Source organism: Magnolia sinica, chromosome 16, assembly GCF_029962835.1.
Source record: "Magnolia sinica isolate HGM2019 chromosome 16, MsV1, whole genome shotgun sequence".
Lineage (NCBI taxonomy): Eukaryota > Viridiplantae > Streptophyta > Magnoliopsida > Magnoliales > Magnoliaceae > Magnolia > Magnolia sinica.
The window spans coordinates 54,664,400-54,690,094 of NC_080588.1; the positions used below are offsets into that span (position 1 = coordinate 54,664,400).

The 25,695-nt window shown below is 41.3% G+C and overlaps 1 protein-coding gene across 1 annotated transcript; it reads right to left on the bottom strand.

Moving 5' to 3' along the window:
- Positions 1 to 17,725: 17,725 nt before the first annotated feature.
- Positions 17,726 to 23,957, bottom strand: LOC131229140 (cytochrome P450 81Q32-like). The gene is made up of 2 exons (XM_058225022.1): positions 22,989 to 23,957; positions 17,726 to 18,504 (listed from the first exon to the last, which is right to left on the bottom strand). The coding sequence occupies exons 1-2, from the start codon at positions 23,913 to 23,915 to the stop codon at positions 17,887 to 17,889; spliced, it is 1,545 nt and encodes a 514-aa protein (XP_058081005.1). The 5' UTR covers positions 23,916 to 23,957; the 3' UTR covers positions 17,726 to 17,886.
- Positions 23,958 to 25,695: the final 1,738 nt, after the last annotated feature.

Genomic DNA, 25,695 nt, shown 5'->3' on the forward strand with positions numbered 1-25,695 from the left:
TTTAAGGCATGATACCAAAAACAAGGTAGATCCAAGGCTCAAGTTGGCCATGTTGCAGGAAATAGTGTTAATTGGATGCCTACAATCCAAAACTTCTTAGGGCCATAGAAGGCTCTAATCATGTTGATATTTATGTTTTCCCTTCATTAAGATCTATGTGACCTTATGAAGAGGTTAGATGCAAATAAACCTTGTGGAGGACCTTGGGAAGGTTTCAATGGTAGTCATTCATTCCTCTATGCTTTCTATGGTGCGGCCTACTTGAGCTTTGGATGTGTTGAATTTCTGGGCTCATCTTCTAGAATGATCTGGAAAATTTGATGGGACAATGTGGATCTAACACATAAATCATGGTGGGGCTAGAGAAGTTCCATAGTTTAAAAGTTGTGTTGTGTAGTATGCCATTTATTGGGAAGAGAAATTAATGTTTCATGAGCTAGTGTCACCAAAGATTATATGGATCATTGAGAAGTGACATCATAAAATTTTCCCGTGCCTTCAAAATAGACTATCTGCACTCTTGCTAGTTCATATAGGGATTGCCCATTTACTCATTTCCATTAATTAATTTGTTAGTTCTAAAATTTAAAGCTCGAGCTTACTGACACCTAAAAACTAGTCCTAAGCCCCACACATGAAAAAGTTGTTGGGTGTGTTGCACAAAAACCTTACGATCTCACCTCCCAAAACCTTAGAATTATGGGATATAATAAAGCAATGAAATAAATCAAAGCACAAACCACACGACATAAGGGATTTTACGTGGAAAACCCTCAAAGAGGTAAAAACCACGGGACCTCGTCTAGAGTAACAATTCACTATGAAGTAGAACGTTACAACCAATCCCATGCACACACCACTTGGATCAAACCTTCCTCACTCACGTAGGAGTAGATGAACAATAAGATAATAACGAAAAATGGAGAGATCTCACCGATCACGAGGATGTAAAAGCGCTGAGTTGTCGATTGTGAAGTAGATCACCTTTACGAGCAGAAACCTCTCTTCCACAAGCTTCCTCTCTCTCGTTTCTCTTTCTCTCCCCTTTTGATAGTCCTAAAACCCTATAGCAAACCCTTACATAGCTTTAGAAAATCCTCTTGCATTATCCTAGAATAACCCTTGGACCCCTATTTATAATTTAGGAAACTCCTTTCCACACTTATGCGAAAACCGCCTCAAATTTATGCAGTCCGCACCAAATCTGCGCAGAATATGCGTAACCCTCAACTAGTCGAGCCAGGCCCTCGACTTGTCGAGCCCAAAAAATAGAGCTTGTTGGACTTTGAGTCGAGCGACCCTTGACCAATCGAGCAGGCCCCTATGACCGGTCGAGCAGCATGGTGAAACATCCATTTTTTTCAACGGGCTGCACTACTTCTCCTCTATACTAAGGAGGAAAACCCCATCAAATATCCCCCTTTCTGACTAAGGAGGAATTTGTCTTCTTCAAGCCAGGCAGGTTTCTACAAACCTCAAACTTGCCCTTGAGCAATGCCTTGGTCATCATGTCTGACCCATTATCATCCGTGTAAACCTTCTCAAGCTGTAACACCTTCTGTTCCAAAGTATCCCTGATCCAGTGATACTGAATCTCTATGTGTTTCGACTTGGAGTGCTGACTTGGATTCTTACCCAAGTGTATAGCGCTTTGACTATCGCAATAGACCACGTGTTGCTCCTGCTTCAAGCTAAGTTCCTGTAGGAACCTCTTCATTCAAAGCATCTCTTTACATGCCTCTTTGACTGCAATGCACTCGGCATCTGTCGTCGACAATGCTATGACCTTTTATATCTTACTCTGCTAAGAGACCACTCTTCCTATAAACGTGAACATGAACCCCGATGTAGACTTCTTAGAGTCTATGTCACCTGCCATATCTGCATCTGTGTAGCCTTTTAACACAGGTTTTTCGTCACTATAGTATAGGCTCAACCTGGATGAGCCTCTTAGATACCGCGGTATCCATTTCACCACTGCCCAATATTCTTTGCCAGGATTGGCAAGATACCAGTTGACACACCAACCGCATATGCTATGTCTGGACGTGTACACACTATAGCATATATCAAACTTCCTACCGCTGACGCGTAGGGTATCTTCCTCATCTCATCCACCTCTGCCTTCATCTTTGGACACTGCTTGTCACTCAATTTAAAGTGACCATCCAGTGGAGTACTGACCGGGTTCAATGCATTCATATTAAACCGCTCTAGGACTTTCTCAATATACCGCTCTTGTGACAACCAGAGCTTTTTGCTGCTTCTGTCACGAGTTATCTCCATTCCTAGGATCTATTTAGCCTGGCCCAAGTCTTTCATCGCAAACAACTTGCCCAACTCCTGTTTTAGCCTGTTAATCTTCTTGATGTCTTTACCCATGATGAGCATGTCATCAACGTATAACAGCAGAACTAAGAAATCACCATCTGAGAACTTGTGAGTGAACACATAGTGATCTGACTCCATTCTATCATATCAATGCTTTAACATGAACGAGTCAAACTTCTTGTACCATTGCCTTGGAGCTTGTTTCAGCCCATGCAAGCTCTTCCTTAGCTTACACACCATATGTTCTTTACCCTTGACTTTGAACCTTTCTAGTTGGTGCATGTAGATCTCTTCTTCTAGGTCACTATGGAGAAAGGCAGTTTTAATATCTAACTGCTCTATCTCCAGATCCATGCTAGCTACCAACCTAAGTAACACCCATATGGGCGTCATCTTCACCACTGGTGAGAATATTTCCTCAGAGTCTATACCTTTCCTCTGACCAAACCCTTTCACCACAAGTCTGGCGTTGAACCTTGTTTGTGAATTCTTCTTCTCAATCTTCTTTCTAAACACCCACTTGTTATTCACAACTTTCTTGCCCTTGGGCAATTTCATCATATCATAGGTGTGGTTCTTATACAAGGATTTCATCTCCTCTTACATAGCTTTCTACCACTCTCCCTTATGATTGTCGTCTAGGGCATCAGAATAATCTTCTAGCTCTCCCCCATCAGTGAGCATAATGTACTCATACGGCAAGTACCTCTTGGATGACTGTTTATCTCTAGATGTCCTCCTCACCTGCAGCTCAACAGGTGGATCAAGTGGAGGCTGCTCTCCTGATCCATCTTCTATAGGAACTCCCTTGTCCTCTGCACCTTACTGTACTCCCCCATCATCAGGCACTACGGGAGGAATAACCGAATCCATGTCCTCTAACTCACCTGAACTAGGTTGTGGCTTCTCTAGCTTACAAATGTCTTCTATACATTAATCTTCAAAGAAGACCACATCTCTACTCCTGACGAGCTTTTTCTCGTTCGGATCCCACAATCTATAGCCAAACTTTTCATCACCGCAAGAACACATATTGCCTGATCTTCATATCGAGCTTGGACCGCTTGTGCTTTGGTACGTGAACGGATGCCCTACATCCAAACACCCTGAGATGACTGTACAATAGATCTTGTTCAATCCACACCTTCTCAGGTACTTCTCCATTCAACGGGGCCGATGGAGTCCTGTTTATCAAATACACTGCTATGTGCATTGCTTCTTCCTAGAACATCTTGGGTAACTTTACATAAGATAACATGCATAAAATTCTCTCTACAATGGTGCGATTCATTCGCTCAGCCACACCATTATGTTGGAGGGTCTTGGGAGCTGTCTGTTCATACCGTATACCCAGGGACTTACAATACTCATGGAAGTCACCAATGTATTCACCACCATTATCAGTACGAATGTACTTTAATGATTTACCTGTCTCTCTCTCAACCATAGCATGAAACATTTTAAACACACCAAAGATCTCGTCCTTAGAATTCAAAGAATAAACTCAAACCCTTCTAGATGCATCATTTATAAAAGTGACAAAATATAATGCCCCACCCAAGATTTTTATCCTCATAGGACCACAAACATTAAAATAAACCAAATCTAATGCATGCATCTTATTAACATGAGAAGCAGATTTAGCAAATGAAATTTATGTTATTTTCTTGATAAACAGTCAATATAGGTTTTGAGAGGTATACCTGTCACGTCTGGAAGGAGTCGCTTCTTTGCTAGTAGCTGAAGTCCTTTTTCACTCATGTGACCTAGACGCCTGTGTCACATGTCAATAGCTGAATCTTCCACTGCGTTCAACCCACCCTTATATATACTGACACTTGCCTTGTAAAGGGTGCAACACTTCTTCCCTTTGACTGCGATCAACGAACCATTGATGAGCTTCCAGTGCCCACCAACAAATTTGCTTTCATAGCTATCATCATCCAACCTTCCCATCGACATCAAGTTGAAGCAAAGGTCTGGAATATGCCTCACATCCCTGAGAACCAATGTGCAGGCCACATTGGTCTTTACACAAATATCATCGACCCCTACGATCTTTGATATGCCAGAATTTTTCATCTTCACAGTCTCAAAGTCACCTGACTTGTAACTTATCAAGAAATCCCTGCGTGGAGTCGCATGAAACGAGGCTTCCAAGTCTATCACCTAGTAGATGTCCTGACTCGTAGCCATGAGACAAACATCATGATTCGCCGAAAGAATAATTATAACGTCGACATCTGAAGCGACCGCAGTGGAGTCTGATTCATCTTCCTTCTCCTTTCCTTTTCTTTTCTTGTCATTCTTCTTCTTATGACATTCATGTTTGTAGTGTCCCTTCTTACCACAATTCTAACATTCAACATCCTTCCTGATATTCGACTTGCCTCTTGATTTATCTCAAGCCTTCCCACCCTTTCTGTTCTTTCCTCTCCTTCGATCTTGTATCACAAGGGCATCTTATTGAGTAGACCCATGAGATTTCCTCTTTGTCTCCTCATTGAAGAGATAACTAATTACCTGTTAGATGGACATCTTTTCATCTGGCGCAGAGTCACTCAGAGACACTACCAATGTCTCCCAACTATCAGGCAATGAGCTAAGCAATAGCAAAGCCTGTAATTCATCGTCCAAGACCATCTTCATAGCAGAGAGCTAATTCAATATATTTCTAACCTCATTCATATGCTTAGCCATAGAACCACCATCTTTTAACTTGAGATTCACAAGTCATCATATCAGAAAAATCTTATTGTCAGCTATCTTCCTCTCATACAACCCTTACAATTTCAGCCATAGGCTAGCGGCTAAGATCTCTGTAGACACATGGTGGAATACGGAATCGTCCAGCCATTGTCTAATAAACCCCACCACCTTCCGGTCTAACTTTTTCCAATCATCATCTGACATATCTTTTATCTTTGCTGATATGCCTAGAATTGGAGCATACAAGTCCTTACAATAGAGCAAGTCCTCCATCTTAGCCTTCCATATGATCCAGTTAGAACCATTGAGACTGATCATCCTTGATGAGTCACATTCCATAATTCAGAACTAATCCGTTCAACCAACCTGAACGCACTGATACCACTTTGTTGGGAGCGGTGCACAAAAACCTTAGGATCTTGCCTCCCAAAACCTTAGAATTATGAGATATAATAAAGCAATGAAATAAATCAAAGCACAAACCACACAACATAAGGGATTTTACGTAGAAAACCCTCAAAGAGGTAAAAACCACGGGACCTCGTCCACAGCAACAATTCACTATGAAGTAAAACATTACAACTGATCACAAGCTCACACTGCTTGGATCAAACCTTCTTCACTCACGTAGGAGTGGATGAACAATAAGAGAATAATGAAAAATAGAAAGATCTCACTGATCACGAGGATGTAGAAGCGTTGAGATATCGACTACGAAATAGATCACCTCTATGAACAGAATCCTCCCTTCCACGAGCTTCCTCTCTCTATTTTCTCTTTCTCTCCCCTTTTGATAGCCCTAAAACCCTTTAATAAACCCTTATATAGCTTTAGAAAAACCCCTTACATTACCCTAGAATAATCCTAGGATCCCTATTTATAGTTTAAGTAACTCCTTTCCGTACCTCTGCGAAAACCGCCTCAAATTTACGCAGTCTGTAGAAAATCCATGCAGAATTTACGTAAAGCTCGACTAGTCGAGCCAGGCCCTCGACTGGTCGAGTGGACCCTCGACTAGTTGAGGCCAAAAAATAGAGCTTGTTAGACTTTAAGTTGAGTGACGCTCGATCCGTCGAGCAGGCCCCCACGACAGATCGAGCAGCCCACTCGATCGGTTGAGCAGCACGATGAAACATCCATTTTTTTTTCGACCGGCTACACTACTTCTCCTCTATACTGAGGAAAACCCCATCAAAAGTGACAACATGTTAAAATGTGCTGAGGCAAGGAGAGGAGAGTTCTAGACCAACAACAAGTCTATATTTCCACCAATGAAAAAGTGCCATGGTGTTAAAATGTGCTGAGGGAAGGGGAGGAGAGTTCTAAACCAAACAAGTCTATATTTCCACCAATGCTTATGCCTCCTTTAGTAGCTTGTATTCATAGTACCTTTAGATTCAGAAAGTCTGATTGTGTTTGACACCAAGTATTTGGAATACCCTAGATCACAAAAGTCTATTTGGCAGCTTGTATTTGACATGCGTTTAAATTTTGTAGAATATTCACTAGGATTTTAATTTTTTTAAAAAAAAAACAAGTAATCATCTACAATACCCAAAAGTAGTTAACATGTGTCATAACATACATAATTATTTTAATAAGTCTATTAAAATATACACTTTGAAAAAGAATGAGATGATTTTGAACTTTATGTGGGCTACAAAAGTGAGCTCATAAATTTTTTTTCCTAAAGAAAAAGTTGTATGTTAAAGAAAAAGCATATTTACATATGAACACTCAGGGAAATTTCCTCACAGGATGCCCACTAGGCGTCCGGGTTGGACCGTCTGATGGTTACATGAGTCGAACAATAGATATATGTGTATGTACAGGGTGATAGATATAGGACTAGAATTTACTCAAAAATCTGATGTGAAGGCCCAGACCCGAACTCTATATAGATCCAGTGAAACTTATAGCTAAGACCTTCATACCTGAACCTCGTGGAGGGATTGAGAAGAAAGGTTAATGATTTATATGCTTAGTTGATATGGACAGTAACGTATGAAGGCCCAAATCCGAAGTCTATTCGGATCCAGTAGAACCTATAACTGAGACCTCCATACCTAAACATCGCGAAGGGGTTGAGTAGAGAAGCTAATAATTATACTTATATCGTTAGTAATCCCTCATAAAACATGCTCATATCATCAGACGTTGAGCCCTAATGGTGTGGACTTGGTTTACAATATCCAATATAATTTTGGGTTGTACACTACCTTTCACAAAATTGATAGAATGGCATGACTGAGTACTATTTTAGATTCGCCACTAGCCAGAAAAAGGCTCCATAATCCATGCCTGTCTAATCCATATGTGTGTGTGTGTGCACGCACATTTTATATATATATATATATATATATATACACACACATACATACATACATACATATATATATATATAGTAATGGTCTCCTGCGCACTGTATCACAAGGAGTTTATACGTGAGTCTTCATGTAAGCCGTAAGATGAGGAGAACAGGTGGCATTCAACTTCATTGAGAGAAAGAGAGTCTTTAAAAAAAAAAAAAAAAACTTTCCTACACTCACAGGGAGAAATTTGGAATTGCAAGAGGATTTCCCGCGAAAGCCTTTCGCATGAAGATCATTCATGCGAAAGGATTCTATGTGGGGCTTATTATGATGTTTGGGATAAATCCAACCTGTCCATCCATTTTTTGAAATCATTTTAGAACATGCGACCAAGAATGAGGAGGTTCCAAAAATTAAATGTGCCACATGAGAGGAAACAGCAGGAATTTAGTGACCACCGTTGAAATTTAAGGTGATGAGCCCATAATTGAAGCACATACACAGATCAACTGGATCATACCCTTTATAGGCCCTGTAGTGATGTTTATTTGTCATCCAACATGTTCATAAGATTATACAGACATGGATAAAGGTAAAACACAAATATAAGCTTGATCCAAAACTTTCATGGCTCCCAAGAATTTTTCAATGGTAGATGTTCAATTCAACTATTTCTGGTGGTGTGGTCAATTTGAACATTTAATATGCCTGATTTTTTATGTCAGTCCCTAAAATTATCTGGTAAAATGAATGGATGGAGAGGATAAAATACATAAATCATGGTGGACGCCATGGAGTTTACTCAGTAAGCTAAGCGCAGGAGTCTGGATCCTCCGTTTGCCGAAAGCACGACAGTCCAGGCACAGTTTAGATACCGATAGGTTGAGTAGCGAGACTTGCTGTTGAAGTGACGTCACCAATTTCCATGGGCCCCACTATGATGTACATTTTGTATCCCTGCCTTTCATCGATTTGGAGAGATCATTTTAGGGTAATATCCAAAGAATGAGTTAAATCCAAATCTCTCGTGGACCCCAGCATAGAAAACAGTGGGGACAGTGACGCCCACCATTAAAAACTTGTAAAGGCCACAGAAGTTTTAGATCAAGCTGATATTTGTGTTTTCCCTTCTTTCATGTATTTTTTAACTTTTGAACATGTTAGATTTCTGTTAATAAGATCACAAATACATAGATCTAGAAGAAAAACAAATTTCATATTGATCAGAAACTTCTGTGACCCCAAAAGAGTATCAATGGTAGAAGTTCAATCCCCAACTGCTTTTTGTAGTGTGGTCCACTTGATCTTTATATCCGTCTTATCTTTCAGCTCAACCCTTAAGATGAGCTTGTCAAATGGATGGACGTTTTGGATATAACACATACCTCATGATGGGACCCACAAAACCTGCTGACGTCAATACATCAACTATATAGCTGGTGTGTGGTACACTAGCCAATCTGCTTATGTTTCGGAGAGGGACGGGGATGGATGCGGATTTCCTGCCTTCACAGGAAGTTCCTGCACTGGGATGCTAGGTGGGGTCCACCATGATGTTTTTGATAAATCCATCCCATCCATCTGTTTTAGAGCTCATTTTATGACATGCTACCAAAAATAATATGGATTCAAAAGTCAAGTGAGCCATACAAGAGGGAAAACTGGGGAAAGAGTTTCCTACCGTTGAAACTTTCCTAGGCTCTGCCATCCAAAGGGTTTATAAGATCATTCCCACTGGGATGAAGTGAAAAAAAAATAGCATGATGAGAAACTTTTGTGGTCTTAAAAATATTTCAACAGTGGTGATTGAATCAAAACTGTTTCCTCTCGTGCAGCACACTTGAGTTTTGTATCCATCTGATTTTCTGTAGCATGTCCTAAAATGATCTCAGAAAACGGATGAACGGGGTGGATTTATGATAAACATCAAGGTGGGCCCCACCTACATCCTAGTGAGGTGGGGACACCCTGTGTATTTACAAAAAAAAAAAAGGCTTTCGCAGGAAATCCCCGTCCAATGTGGATTAGCTAATAAGAGGTTCGGTTCAGTAGCTGAAGTGATGTCACCAGGTTCTGTGGGTCCCACCATGATGTATGTATTATATCCACACTGTCCATCCATTCTGAGAGATCATATTATGGCATTATCCAAAGAATGAGGCTGTAATGTCTCGGAAAAATCCGTACAAGGACCCGAGTACCACCTCAGGTAGAAATCACCAAGGACCAAAACTTTTAGAAATTAGGTTAATATTAGCAAGTGCTAAACTAGAGTACTTGTGAAATTAGTACTGATTACGTTAAATATGATCTGCAAGATCCAAAACGTGCAGAATTATTGACGCTACATTACCCTGAAATCTAGAATCTAACTCAAAACCCCGTTGCTCTCGGGAGCATCTTGAAACTTCGTATCAGACCTGGACCGCACGTCGAAAGTCCGATGACCGCAAAACTATACAGTTATGACCGCATTACTGGACTTGACAACCCTCTCGGAAATCAAGTCCTAATTGTGTCTAGAAATACACAACTTGAGCCTGGAGCAAAGTATATGAAAAACGTGAATATATTTAGAAGTAAATTCTGAATTTAAGTAGTCTGAGTCGTGTCACTTGCGGGCCAAATATAAGAATTCAGACCGTCAAAATCTGACCCAAATACACCTTCAGATCAGGAGAAATGTCCCACACATGTCGGTGTACTTGTGGCCCTAATCGAATGCCGGTGACCGTTAAACTGAAACTGGTCCGCCACGGCTGATCTACAAACTCGATCAGAACGAAAACTCAGCCTGACCTAAATCTATGGTCAGGGAGGTTAAGTCCGACCGCAAGTGGAAAAGGGGCCACCAGAAGTGCTCCGTTGGGCTGAAACAGACGCCCTTGGGATATAACCTAAGTATACCTTGGCCTTGGGGGCATTTTCATCAGTCCTGGGCCTATAGAAGGACCTTAAACCCTCTCTCTCTCACCCCATACGAATTTCAAAAACCCTAGGGGAGAGAGGAGAGAAAAGAGAAGGGAAAAGAGAGAAAGTGAGAGTGAGAGTTGGAGATTCTTCCTGAGATTCGATCCCGCTACTCCACGCACTCAACTATCATTCCTGTATCGCTATACAGGTGATTCCGACTCCGTACTTAAGTAAGAAAACCTAACCCTACCTTGTCTTAGGGTTTTCGACTAGCGTAATAGATGAATTAGCTAACCTATTCCCTGTTATAGGTTATTGTGGTGCCGTAGACAAGACTTAACTTTTAAAACTGAGTTCGCTACGAGTCTACCGGCGAAAGGTGCGGACTATAAATGTTTAGGTTATGGTTTTCAAGGCTTTCAATGTCAGTTAATGATTTATGCCTGACTTGAATTGCTATCACATGCTTAGACACGTTGTTTCCCGCACTTTACACATATATGAACTATGTTGAAAATAGTGTATTCTTGTGTTTGTTGAAATGTTTGTATGAGTATGGATTCTAGTTATGGTTTTGCCATGATTAACTGTTGTAGACATATGGTTGAGGTATATGTGACAATTCCTTAGTGAAAGGATTTGCCCTAATACGTGTTATCACCAACATACGTCATGTATGTTGGAATATGTAGTCTAAGTGTTTGTAGAAATGTCTGAATGAACAAGTGTGTGATAAATTGTACTTTATTTGGGTGTTGAGATAAGATTCTCAACTACCTTGACTATGTGTATGATTTTCTCCATGCAATTTATATTATATTGTCTGTTTTACTTATCAAATGCGCATGTGTGAATTCCTATGTATGTTGTACTTCATAACATGCTCAAATGATTGTATGATTGGAATTATATGTCTATTTCTGCTTTGACTATTTCATACGAATACTTGTTATAATTGAATGTGTTTGGGACTACGATATAGTACAGGCAATCGGTAACAGGCCCTGATTTGGTGGCTGAGGTTGTTTTCGCCCCACATGACGTGTTCGATTAGTCCGAGCCGTACTTCAGTTGTCGACAGTGATTAGGCCACACAGAGTACTCGTGTATTTCATGTCGGTCAATTCGATGTGTGCTCATACCAGTTGTGCTCGTCAAGTAACCCGATTGACCCGATGTATGTTCACCATGTATGGACGCTACTGCTTGAATCTAAAGTACCAAACTCACCAGTGAAAACCCTCTTAACCTTGGTACCTCGATCCGCTAAGACTCATGAGCCGGGCATGGTGGTATAGGATACCGTAGTTGAGCTGTCGGCCTACGCTGGGGTAACGAGCCTCCCCGTAGTGTCCAGTGAGCAACATAGCCTCGTGAGCCGAATACAGTAGTATGGGATACTGTAATCGAGCTGTCGGCCCACACTGATAAGGTGACGAGCCCTTTATAGTGACCTCGAGCGTATGCTAAGACTACATGGAGGCGACGAGCCCTAACGTAGCAACAAGAGTACACTAGGCCTGCACTGATAAGGTGACAAGCCCTTTGCAGTGACCTAGAATCGTATCATCGTATGAAATTTACTAGGACTGACGACCCTAGAATGGATCATCGTTTGGGAATTGATTCAAGGAAGGTACCTTAGCTTTCCAATCCTGCTGTATGAAAAGGACTAATAAGAACTTGGTAATCATATTCATCCACCACATTGCATGTGCCGTTTGGAGATGTGTAGAAAGCACAAGGAAGTGACTGACATGCGCGACCGTTAGATGAAGATCGCTGGGGGAGTACAGGTGAGGGCATGCATCATTTATTCATATCATTCATGCATTAATCAGAGTACTTAGGAATGTTCGATTATATTGCTTTATCATTGCTCCTTGACTAAATTGAGAACATGTTAACATTTACTTTATTGTTCCACTGAGTTGATCACTCACTCCCACGTTATGGGACGGTGCCTTAAACACCAAGCAGACCCTGTTGTAGGTTCAGATGATGGCGTAGCCTGTGAGGCGGAGCCGGACTTTAAGGATGATGAGGAGGCATTCTCATACATGCAGTATTTAGGCGGGTTCTCGTAGACCGTTCTAAATCGACAGGGCTTCAGGGTTATACTTGTAAGGGACTATTACATTTTTGGCATTTTATATTTTGAAACAATACATGTAATTATTGACTTGGCAATACATACATACTTTGGAGACTTATACTGATTTGTAGAGTTATACATATTTGAGTCAGTCTTCCGCCTGCGTATTACAACTGTCCCTGGATTATGTTTTGCTGATTTGGCTTAATCTTATTCATATTTTATACACTAATACAGACAACATTTAATCATCATTAAATATGTTGCATAAGTGATGTGTTGGAACTCGGGAGTTGGACTTTTACTCGACCCCGATTTTCAGGGCGTTACAGAGGCAGATTAAAAGTTCTAGTGGACCCCACCACATAAAAAAGTGGGGAGAGTGATGCCCACGGTTAACAACTTCTAAGGGCCACAAAAGTTTTTTAATCAAGCTGATATTAGTGTTTTCTCTTCCTTCATGTCTGCGTTAACACAATACTATATGAGAAATTTAAGGTCTGATCAACAAATGGGCCAGGAGACCACACGTTGTGATGAATATATCACACGTGTAATCTATCTAAGCTGCTCACCAGCTGACTCCTGCGTCAGTACATGATATGATGAAGGAAGCTGTCGTTGTATGTGTACAAAATAATGAATGGATAAGTGAAACATAACAACTATCTAATATAAAAGTGGCCCATCTCATTATCTTATATAACTGATCTTTGAGAAAAGGCATCTATAGAGCGGGATTTGTATGAAGGTGGATAGAAGGGGGCAAAGAACCTTACCTCCATGAGAAGGAAGAAAATTATGGTGAACCTCCTCATTCTTGGTCGCTTGTCCTAAAATAATTTCGAAAAATGGATGGATGGGTTGGATTTATCACAAACATTATAATAGGCCCCACACAGAATCCTTTTGCATGATCTTCAAGTAAAAGGCTTTGGAAATCCTCTTGCAATTCCAAATTTCTCTTCATGAGTGCAGGAGAGAATCTTTCTTTTTTTAAGACTCTCTCTCTCTCATTAAAGTTGAATCCCACCTGCTCTCCTCATCTTACGGCTTACATGAAGGCTCGCATATAAATTCTTTGCGTTACAGTGTGTAGGAGACCATTACTCTGTGTGTGTGTGTGTGTGTGTGTGTAGGGAAAAGGTACTATGCGCTCGACCTCACGATAAGCTCTCGTGAGGTCGAGCTGTGTGGGCCCCACCGTGATGCATGTCGACCATCAACATCGTGCATTTGATGGGTCTCCTCTAAATTATGGGATATCCCAAAAATCAACCGTATACGGAACTTAGGTGGGCCATACCATCTAAAATCATGTGAAGACACAGTTAAAAAATATAAAATCACTTGGTGGGGCCCACCTAAGTTTTGAATGCTGCTGAAACTTGGTCTGAACCCTCATCCAAGTGGGACACACATCATGGATGGGCTAGATTTGCAAACCACATCTTGATGGGCCCAAAAAATGATTATGAATGTTTTAATGGTGCACGGCCCCTCCCCACTTCTGTATGTGGTGTGGCCCACACAAGTCACGGATTGACTTGATTTTTGAGACCCAAGCCCACGATGGAATGGTGCATCTGACTGATGGGGTAGATGTTCGAAACGCATCACGGTGGGGCCCACACAACTTGACCTCATGGGACGGACTCGTGAGGTCGAGCGCATAGTACCTTTTCCCATATATATATATGTGTGTGTGTGTGTGTGCGCGCGCGCGCGTAGCTTTTCATGATCTCTAGCATCATGTGTATATGCTCCACGTGGAAACTAACTGATAGTCTTGGAGTGTACATCATTGATTTCATATTGATTATTTTATTTTGTTATTTGGATGGTCGAGCTAATGAATTCGATTGTGATGGATGGTCAGATGATGTGCTAAGGGTGAGGAAACTTGATGCTTATGACTCTAATCACGTATATGTATCGTTGTATAGTCGGTTTCATAAACAAATAAGCATAAAAAAAGGTTTATGAAGTGATACATGGTAGGCCTATACACCGTCATTTACAGATAACTAGTATAGGTATGTAGAGTCTTTAGTTCACAATTTCAACGGTAAGTCAAGCATATATATAGTCAACGAATAAGATAAACAAATTAGAATCTTTATTAAATGTGTATATGAGCGGATATGCAAATCTTGTAGTTAATTTAATATGATCGGGTGGTCTAAAATTGAAGTGAACGGCTGGATATCTTAACCTAGTGATGTTGAATGGTTCCAATGTTAATTCATTGAATGGCTAAGTATACTATGATTTACAGAGGCCTGAAAATTATAACGGGGTATAAGAGAGTAAGTGTGTGCAAATATGTGCTCATCAAACCTAAAAACTAAATCAACACATGAAAATGTACACCCGTACACATAAATTTTGAGATATTACATAGCTATTGGTAGGTGCTCAGTGGGCCCCACTATGATCTATGTATTTCATCTACACCGTTTATCCATTTTATCAAATTATTTTAGGGCTTGATCCTCGGGTGTACCACACCGCATAAAACAATAGTAATTAAATATCCACAATTAAAAAGCTCGTAGGATTCACTATGATATTTATTTTATATCCAAGCTGTTGATTAAGTCTTATAAACCTGGATGAAGGTATAAAACAAATATATGCTTGATCAAAATTTTTGCGGCCCCTGATAACTTTTTATCGGTGGGGTTTCAATCAACACAGTTCCTGTGATATAGTCCACTTGAGATTTGGATCTATCTCATTTTTTAGGCTCATGCTACAAATTGATCTACCTCAGTTTTTAGGCTTATGCCACAAATTGATCTTTTAAAATGGATGAACGGCATAGATGAAACACATACATCATGGTGGGGCCACCAGCACCAACCAGTAGGCTACTAGCAGGTCAGTGGCCAAACCGGGACGTCAGCATATGGGGAGCAGATTAGGTACGCCCACGAGCTCACAGCATGACGATGCAGTCTTTACCGTGGAGCCCACCTTGATATATGTATTCTATATCCACGCAGTCCATCCATTGTTTTAGCTAATGTTAGGGCATGAACCAAGAAATGAAGAAGATCGAAAACTTAGATGGACCATATTGTAAGAAACAGTGGTGATTGAACTCCCTACCATTAAAAAGATCCTAGGCCCATCATAATGTTTTCATAATTTTTATTTTCCATCCAACCAGTTGGTAAGGTCAAATAAATTCGGATGAAGGCAAAGAACAAATATCAGCTTGATCCAAAGCTTGTGTAGTCCATTAATGACCAATCACTACTGTTTCTTAAGGTATATATGGCCCACTTAAGAATTGGATCTTAAGGTATATATGGCCCACTTAAGAATTGGATCTGCCTCAATTTTGGGGCATTCTCAAAAATGATCTGAAAAAACGTATGGACAGAGTGGATAAAGAAGCCCTGCTGTGAGGGCCGCACCTTCTTTGGTGAAGCCAGGGCTGCACCTAATCCTCTCCCAATATACCATCCACATCCGATGCAAAACTTATGGCGTTTGGAAGCAAATATTTAGGTTGCATCCGGTAAAAGGAGATGCCCCACTGTCATGTTTATTTCAAGTCCACCTCAATTACCACGTACGCCACCCAATGTTAGGCTTAGGGCCCAAGTTTTTGTTGTATTTATGATTGACGCGGACCAGATGAATGAAAATAGTGAACAAGGGAACCGTGACCGTTAAAATTTTTGCATTCGATATGAATCACCTGAATCTCATGCGGGCCTTTTTTTTTTTTTTTTTTTTTTTTTGCCTGTAGACAACGTTTAGTAGGGGTTAGATTTAAAATAATCATTATGGCGGGCCATATAAGAGTAAATGGTTGATGTCTCTTTTCTAACTATTTCATTTGGTATGGCCACTCCCGGACATTCTAATTAATTTGTGGGCTCTTGACCAAACCTAAGATTTTCCATTTTATAGTGGAGAGGGAATTCGGGCCGATTTTCAAATTCACCACATGTGCCCACGTTGAAGCATGTGTTTTATTCATATCATCCATTCATACACACCCTTTACACATGAGACTCGAGTTGTACATGCATACAGGTGACCAACATCGCTTGTGAAATTTGGTCCGTTGATTATAACTCTATCCTCGACAAAACAGGTTTCACTTAATACTGTTTCTCGGAACAAAAAATTTGATCCCAAATATGAAATTAGTCGGTCAAAATACTATGGTATTTTCAGACAGATAATCATTATGTAATAATGGTGTTAATTCCACCTAATGCAATTCCATACCATTTAATCCAGTTTTCCAAACATGCCCTTAGTTTTCAAACTAAATGAACAATTATGGGGCTTTCATTAAATGAATTTAACTCAACTACACCGTATATTGTTCAAAACGTACAAGGAAAATTCCAAGCCATACTCTAGTCCTGTGTCTCTTGGCACTAAACTCTCCACACATGATGGTTAACCTCTTATGGATGACTGTTGCATAATAAATCTGGGTCTTCCTTTTGCTATCCAATAGAACCCTTAAAATGGATCCTTTTTCAACATTGTTGATAGAAATAATTATTAGATAATTAATTATTACTTTTTCTATGTTCAAATATCTGATTATTCATACCTAAACTCGCCTTACTAGGTCTAATAGTCCCCTGTTATTACACTTGCGTATGGGCTAGCATACATGTGCGAGATTCAAGCTGTGAACTAGATTACACCCATTGCATAGAATGTCTCTGCCCAAACAATCAGGCTGCTTTGGAAATTAGATTATTCACATAATACAAATGTACGAATGAATCAAGTTCTTCCTAAGTTCCTAATTTGGTTGTTCACTGCTCTATACCATATTGGCATATGTGTTGGCATGTAAATATATACACGTGATAGTTGTAAGAATTTTTATAAGGCGGGCCTAATTGATAAATGGTCTAGATCTCTTTAAGGGTTGGATAATGTGATTGGGCATACCAATGGAACCCATTTAATCCAGAATCGTGTAGGTGCGGTGCGCTACAACTGTGTTACATGTACAGTGTTCTAGTTGGATCATGATTATCAAATTCGAGATGAGTTTTGATGGGTTTCATACTCCTCAACCATCACAACTATAAAAATAAGGCTGGGTACCAATCCTACACTAGTTACAAGCAAATTACCCTTACTGAGCTCTCTATAAATGTATAACCTTTCTTAAAACGATGGCTGCGAATATTAGCCAAGATTTCTTGATCCCAATCTCCGATGCATAGCATGGTCCGTTTCAACTCCGCATTATAGTTTTACAACAGTAACATTACAATCAAACCATCCAAACTGTTGACTCAACTCCAGATGGAGTCCCACTTAGTACATGGATCAGATCTCACAAAAGCATAGTGGTGATCAGTGTGTGGCATGATTAATATATGGTGTGATCTCACATGGGCTTGTGCCTATTAATAGATTTTTGTAACAACTGTAATCTGAATAAAATGACCATATTCAAGAAGAAATAGGAAATACGCTCCGAACCATGATATGACGTGTGCCAAACAGATTCAAAGTGGTGTATGGTATTCAGAGCTGAGAAAGTAAGTTGAGCATGGTATGGCGTGGTTTATACACTGCCTTCAAAGGTTGGGCCTTAGGCATTGTGAGCCCAGGCCCTTCAGTCATGTCCACCTTCTCCTCTCCGACTCGTTCCCACTCAAAGCATTGGATCAAGGTCCCCAATGCCAGGCTCACCATCCGCAAAGCCAGGCTCGCACCTGGACACCCTCGCCTTCCGTGCCCAAATGGGATCAACTTCAAGCCTGCCTTTGCCCCTTCTGCGTCTTGAAACCGTTCTGGCTTGAAATCGGTGGGGTCCACCCATAGGTTGGGATCTCTATGAATAGCCCACACATTGACCAATAGCATCGTGCCACGTTTCACATAGAAACCTCCAATTATGGATTCTTCAGATGACTCGTGAGGAAGTAGAAGTGGGGCCACCGGATACAATCGGAGAGTCTCGTTGATGATGCAATGGAGGTATGGAAGCTTGGCGAGATCAGATTCATCTAACAAATGAGGTCCTACGAGCAGGTCCAGCTCAGCTTTAGCTTTCTGCAGCACATCTGGATGGTTTAGTAGAAGCGACATGGCCCATTCCGTGGTCAGAGCTGACGTGTCCGTTCCTGCAGCTAGTAGGGCCTGATCACATGTATTCCATGTGAGGTGTCACATAATACTCTGATAAGAAGCTTGTATCTTAGCATTTGGATTCAGTTTACCAGTGGGAGACTGAATGATCCTAACCATTGACATTTGGGCTCCACTTTGGACAGTCCATGTTCAGTTTACCAGTGGGAGGCTGAGTGATCCTAACCATTGACATTTGGGCTCCACTTTGGACAGTCCATGCACCAACACCCAGATGGAAATTTTCTTAGCCCTCCATAGGTGTCCAAATGAATAGATGGTTAAGAAGGAACATACAACAATTGTTGATATTCAGCTGAAAAACGAAAATACTATCTCTCTGTCACACACACACACACACACACACAGCCCCACCGTGATGTGTGTCAAACATGATATACACACACACACACTCATGGGAACTCCAGCTGTGTGTCTCTCTCTCTCTCTCTCTCTCTCTCTCTCTCTCTATATATATATATATACACACACACACACACACACACACACACACACAGCCCCACCGTGATGTGTGTCAAACATGATATGTGGTTCACAAATCCCACCTGAGTTCCGTATCAGCATGCTGTCACCCTAGTAGGATTTCACCAACTATAAGTACTCGAACCTTTGAGTTTGCGTTGAAACTCTTGTGAGTCTACCACCTAGGCAAGAGTAGTTAATCCAGTTCTTTTCATGGCTCAATAATCAGGTTCATTACGCGCGCGCACACTCTCTCTATATATATAGAGAGAGAGAGAGAGACACCTGTTAGATTACAAGGATTTGGCAGACAATTATTTCATGTGTATGGTTGAAACTTTCCCATGTCACTCGTTCGAGTCGACTCATACTGGGTCGGAAGCAGGCCCAACTAGACATTACAAGTCAGAATTGAAATTAAGGGCCTGTTTGGATTAGCCAATACAACCTAATTGTGCTGTAATGTGCTGGGCATGGGTAATGATTATCATTACTTACTATTGTTGGAAGTAAATCTAGGCATTTGCTGTACGTTACACCACTTGCAGGATATACTTCCGCTGTGAATATGCATGTAAACGGAAGTGGATTGGCTGGTGTACCACGCACCAGCAACCTAGTTGGTGTGGGTAGTGTCGTATACACTCCTGGTGCTCCGAGTTGTAACAACGGTTCAAAGAGATCAAAATTACATGGGCCCACAATGATGTATATATCATATTTATATCGTTTATTCATTTGGCGAGATTATTTTAAATTTTGATCCCAAAAATAAGTAATTTAAACCGCTTAAGTAGACCAAACCACAAATAGCAGAAGGGACAATGATTTTCACTGTCAAAATATTACTAGGTGTAAGGTTTACTTTTCATCCAATATGTTCATAAGGTCAAACAAAACTAGATAAAGAGAAAAACCAAATACCATATTGATCTAAAATTTCCCTGAGCCAGAGAGGGTTTCAATGGCACGCATTCAATCCACCACTGCTTTTCACAGTGTAGCCCACTTTATTTTTAGATCTGTTTTATTTTTAAGCTCAAGCCTTACCAAGTGGACGGTCGGTTTGGATATAATTCATAGCTTATAATGGGACCACAAAACTTAGTGGCGTCAACACACTAGCCACAACGGTGGTGTGTGGTACACCAGCAAGTCCACTACCCATGTAAACCACTGAATCATGGTTATATGCACATGGATCGAAATTCTTCATAATGTGTTATAATTCACTCTGCATTTTGCAACATCATTTTATGATATGATCATTTTATAACATGACCCTTGAGTGAACCGCACCACAGAAAAAGATGGGACATTGACGCTCATGGTTGAAACTTTCTTAGGGCCCACTAAGATGTTTATCTGTCACTCAATCTATTCAAAAATTCACACAACGACGCTTCTGTGGGCTTCAATAACTTTTGAATGGCAATCCTTCAATCCACGCCACTGCTTTATGTGGTGTGGTCCATTTTCACTTCAGATCTGCCTAATTTTTGTCTCATTCTATAAAAACATCTCGCGTGCAAGATGGATGGACGGTGTGGATATATAACAAATACATCATGGTGGGTCCCATGATCTGTACTACCTTAACACACCTCCCAAGGATTATCATGATTTGACAGCCTGCTCTACGTAATCAGTGGTAATCTATAATGGCGTGAGCTTTTCAACAACACTTTAATATGGTAATCAATAGTCCAAACGGACACTAAAGGTTTCGATCGAGTCACCCCTCAACTGAGTTATAACTCAGCTCAGAACCAGTCCAATTTGGCCAGTCTGAGAACTATGGGTGCAAAGAATCAGCATCTTTCTTCCATGGCTATCTCAGTTATCTAGACCCTAAAACAGAGCTCATCTTACACCAGTTATGGAGAAAACTTTCATACTCTGGTGGAGTGTGATAGATGAAACTCACGCACTGCAAAACTCCGTAGAAAAGTGGCTCTCGGTTGCATGTATTATATATATATATATATATATATATATATATATATATATATATGGGAAATGGTTCCACATGGTCGACCTCATGGGAAGAGCTGTGTGGACCCCACTGTGATGCTTGTTGAACATCAACACTGTGTATTTGATGGGTTCCCTTTAAATTATGGGATATTCCAAAAATCAGCCATATACGGAACTCTCAGGTGGGCCATACCATGTAAAATGATGTGAAGACATGCCTAAAACATATAAAATCACTTGGTGGGCCCCACCTAAAATTCAGATGCACTTGAAACATGGTCTGACCCCTCATCCAAGTGGGACACACATACTGGATGGGCTGGGTTTGTGAATCACATCTCAATGGGCCCAACAAATGATTATGAATGTTTTAAATGGGAGGGTAACCCTCTCAACTTTTGTATTGATGTGGCCACCCAAGTCATGGATTGACTTGATTTTTAAGCTGGAGGCCCACCATGGAATGGTTCATCCGACTGGTGAGGTAGATTTTCTACATGCATCACGGTGGGCCCACACAACTTGACTTCATGGGAAGTTCCCATGAGATCGCATGGAACAATTTCCATATATATATATATATATATATATATATATAGAGAGAGAGAGAGAGAGAGAGAGAGAGAGAGAGAGAGAGAGAGAGAGTACACAAACTGAGCTAGCTCGGTTAGCTCGCTCGACTCGACTTGGATTGAATCCAACTCGAATCAAACTAGTTCGGTGACTCGGTTACTTTTCCATTGATGTTGCTCACCAACTGTTAAATAAAATGACTCAACAAAATGTGGCTGGTGGCAAGGAAGTTATATACATGAAATAAATACCTTTTTTCTCTTCCATTTTTATTTTTATTTTTTTTTTTTGTTAGTTAGAATGTGTTTGAAAAAATACTTGTAAAACCGTTGCCTTTGTTTGTAACACAGTGGGATTTTGAAGTTGCAGTTTAAGTGTTTGTGAAAATGCCTTAATGGCGAACTCGACTCGATCTTAGCTCGAACTCAACCTAAGCTGCTTACTGAATCGAGCCGAGCTGGTCAGTTAGGCTCGAGGACCGAGCCAAGCCGAGTTCGAGCTGAGGTCAGCCACTGTTCGAGCCGAGGTTGGCTCGACTTGGTTCAACTCCCCCCAAAGTTGCGGTTCAGCCACAATAGGGCCCACATCGACCTCATGGGAAGTTCCCATGAGCTCGACCATTTACCTCCCTTTCTCATATATATATATATATATATATATACTTATTTTCTTACATAACTATATGGGGGACATATGTTGAACGGTTAAAAATGAAAATATTCAACCTATCCTACTTTGAAAGTGTTACTGAACAAGAGTGAGTAGGGTCCATTTGTGTATGATATCTATGTGCCCGCATGGCATGTGAAGTGTGCTTCCAGAGTATCAAATAACTCCCTGAAACAAGTTTCAAGTTCCCGTATGACTCGACGAGTTGACTCAGAATTGGTCGGACCCATCTGGTTAGATATAGCAAGTCAGAATTGAAAGTAGGAGGTGGGCTGAGGTCACCTCCAACTCCTGCGAGTCCCCAACTCAACTCTTGGTCTGAAGAGGCTGAAAACCATGCTCTAAGGTGAACGGAGTTGGGCTTGAACGTACTCTCAGAAGTATTCCCAGTGAAGATCAAAACATCTAAAATCATGCGTAAGGACATCATCATGAGTTAGGTGATCTCCGAATCTGTCCCACCACATGATAATCCAGGCCGTTTAGCCAGGCCAACGCGTCTAGTTTGAGTCGACTCGGACTCGGTACGAACCAATCAGTTCGATACTACGATTCCTCTCCCAGTCACCCTAACTGTGGAGTGGGTCGATGCATCACCGACTCGGCCAACTCGGGCAAGTCGCAAATCCATTGGAGACTGAAGGAGTCGGTCGAGTCTAAAAACCTCCGTCCATGCAAATGCGAGTAGGAAATTCACCTTTGTATGGACAGCGGGACCTCAGATTAACGAACGGTCTAGATCACTCTGTAGGGAGACAGGAACGGTGTTTTGTCGAGAGAGATGCGAGTATTACCGATAGCAATCCTTTATTGATCTGATCAGTGTAGTACTCAGGCTCTGTTTCTTTTAACGATAGCAGAACATCTAAGAACGTCTTCTTCTCCTCCTCCTCCTCAACTTCTACTTCCATTAAGGAAGAGAAATCGACCTTCTCCTTCCTACTTCGATGCTCGTCGATCAAAGCCTGCAGGAACTCATCTCTATCTTTCACCAATCTCACCATCCTCTTCTCCGCCCCTCCCAAATCCATCCAACCCAAAACCGGCACAAAATCCCCAATATTCGATGCTTCAACCAACCTCAAAGTCTCATTTATGATCTTCCGAAACCGCCTCGCCTCTTCCAAATCCACCACATTCTCTCCGTAATACCGCTTCCCAGCGATCATCCCCATCATCACATTGAAAGTCAGTTCCGAGAACCTCGACTTCAATTCCACCACCGATTTCCCCAATTCCGAATCCCGGAACAGATCTTTCACGAGGGACCGGACCTCCTGGATTCGGACGGCGGAGAACATCTGTATGCGGTTCGATGAGAGGATCTCGATTGTGGCGATGCGGCGGAGGTTGCGCCAGTGCGGGCCGTAGGAGGCCCACGCAATGGAAGAGTGGTGGTAGCCGAAGTGCTTTCCAGCGAGGAGGCGGGGACGGTTGGCGAAGATGATGTCATTCTTGGATAAACAGTCCTCGGCCGAAGAAGGGGAGGAGATGAGGAGGACAGTGCGGGAGCCGAAACGGAGTGAGAGGATGGGGCCGTAACGGTTGGAGAGAGTGGTGAGAGAGCGGTGGAGAGGTTTTTTGAGGAGATGGAGATGGCCGAGTATGGGAAGGTACGGAGGTGATGGTGGAAGGTTCTTGCGATTCTGGATTAGGCGCTTGGATATTGAGAAGAGGAAGAAGAAGGTAATGAGAGCTGAAACTGATAAGATGATATCCATGGTTGTTTGTGCTGGGGAGAGAGAGTGGGACTGTCGTTTTATGGCAGCGAGGGAGACCCCGCGAGTTATGTACGCCACCCGCCACAGGAAGGATGCGGTTTGGCCAGTGACGCTGCCACCGGCTAGGTGGCTAGTGGTCATGCTATGTGGACCCTACCATGATTTATGCGTTTTATCCATGCTGTATATCCATTTTGAAAGATAATTTTAAGCTTTATCTAAACAATGAGGTAGTTCTAAATTGTTCACGCCCCAAGTATCGGGTTGCGACGGAGTAATGATCTCGGGTAAGACCAAGGTCGAATTCGCAAGGACTGAACCTTGTAGGAAAGTAACTTAAACTAAAACTAGGTGAAGATAAAATCTAAATCAGGAAAAATTAAAAGAATAATTGTGAATTTAATTAACTAAAATTTGTAAAATTGAAAAGTGGGAAATTAGGGTGTCAAGGATCCACTTGTAGAGATCAGGGAGATTTATGCTTTATTCATGAACTCAATTGGACTTAGGGTGTCATCTTCGTCCAGTTGGAAGATATCAAATCTGAACTTCCTTTGATCCAGTTTTAAAAAGACGAGAAGTATGAGAATCAGAATTGATTCTATCACAAAACCATGCTCAAGAGACAAAGTAAACAACAAAATTTAACCAATCCACATCTAATCAGCAAGAGTCATGAACGTATGAAAGGATTTAGTCATCCAGCCATGCCCATGAGACGATGGTAAACAACAAGGTTCTTACGATCATAATCTCTACGTATGCATAGAAAATACCTAAAGCTATTACAGATCCATTGTAATTTAAGTCACAACAAACCATTAAAAACTAAAGTCATTCCTTATAATCAAACTAAAATCAAAATCAGTGTAACTTAAACTTGAATCAAAGACATAAAGAAAAGTCTCCCATCTCACTATAAACTTTAGCTCTTAACCCTAGCTAAGAGGCTTAGCCAGACATGATTAGGCTAAAGAAAACATAATCAGAAAGAAAGAAGATAAAGAAGAAGAAACAAGAACTCTAAGTGCTGAATATTCCACGTTCCACCCTTTCTCCACGTGCACAAGATTGCCTCCACGGCTGCCCGTCCTCCCCCTTTCATGGGTTCCTCTCTCTCTTTATAGCTGAACATGGGTCAGTGGAGTGGAGAACTGACTCCACGTGCGCAAGAGTTTACGCAGCGCAGTGTGCAAACAAGAAATTACTTGCGTTTGGACTGAGATTGCTGCGCGAAATCAACACATCTGTTGATCCTGACACCTTGGATAGGGTTATGGCCACCTATTGTAACATGTGGACGGTCCAGATCATCAAAAAGATTAAAGATAGTGGGCCACAAAGCCCCAGAATTTTCGGTTTTCACGGACGCACGTCATTCGCACGTCACCGTGCTGACGTGTTTGGTGGGCCATATTGATATTTTATGAGAAATCCGACCCGTTAATTAGATTTCTAGTGAAAAAATAGTCAAGAAAGAGTGTTTTTATCAAGTTTTGGTGCGGTCCACTGTATCAAACCAACTAGTCGTTAATCTTGTGGTTTTTGGCGATCCACGTGTGTACATTTGCATGAGCCAAAAGGCTACCTAGGCGAGGGTCATGCCCCGCCTCTGGACGTATTGGACAGTCTAGATCTTCAAAATGTATGATGGGTGGCGCCCACAAGCCAAAAACGACAGTCAAACGTTCGTCCGCTGTTTTGGTTTTGTGTTTTAAAGAAGGCACGGGTCAAAGACCCTTTAACTAAGAACATTGATCCGGTGCACGTCTAGCCATGT

Coding starts and splice junctions, on each gene's coding strand:
- LOC131229140 (XM_058225022.1), bottom strand. CDS start 23,915: ATGGATATCATCTTATCAGTTTCAGCTCTCATTACCTTCTTCTTCCTC. Junction 18,505..22,988: donor TCAATAAAGGATTGCTATCG/GTAATACTCGCA, acceptor ACATGTGATCAG/GCCCTACTAGCTGCAGGAAC.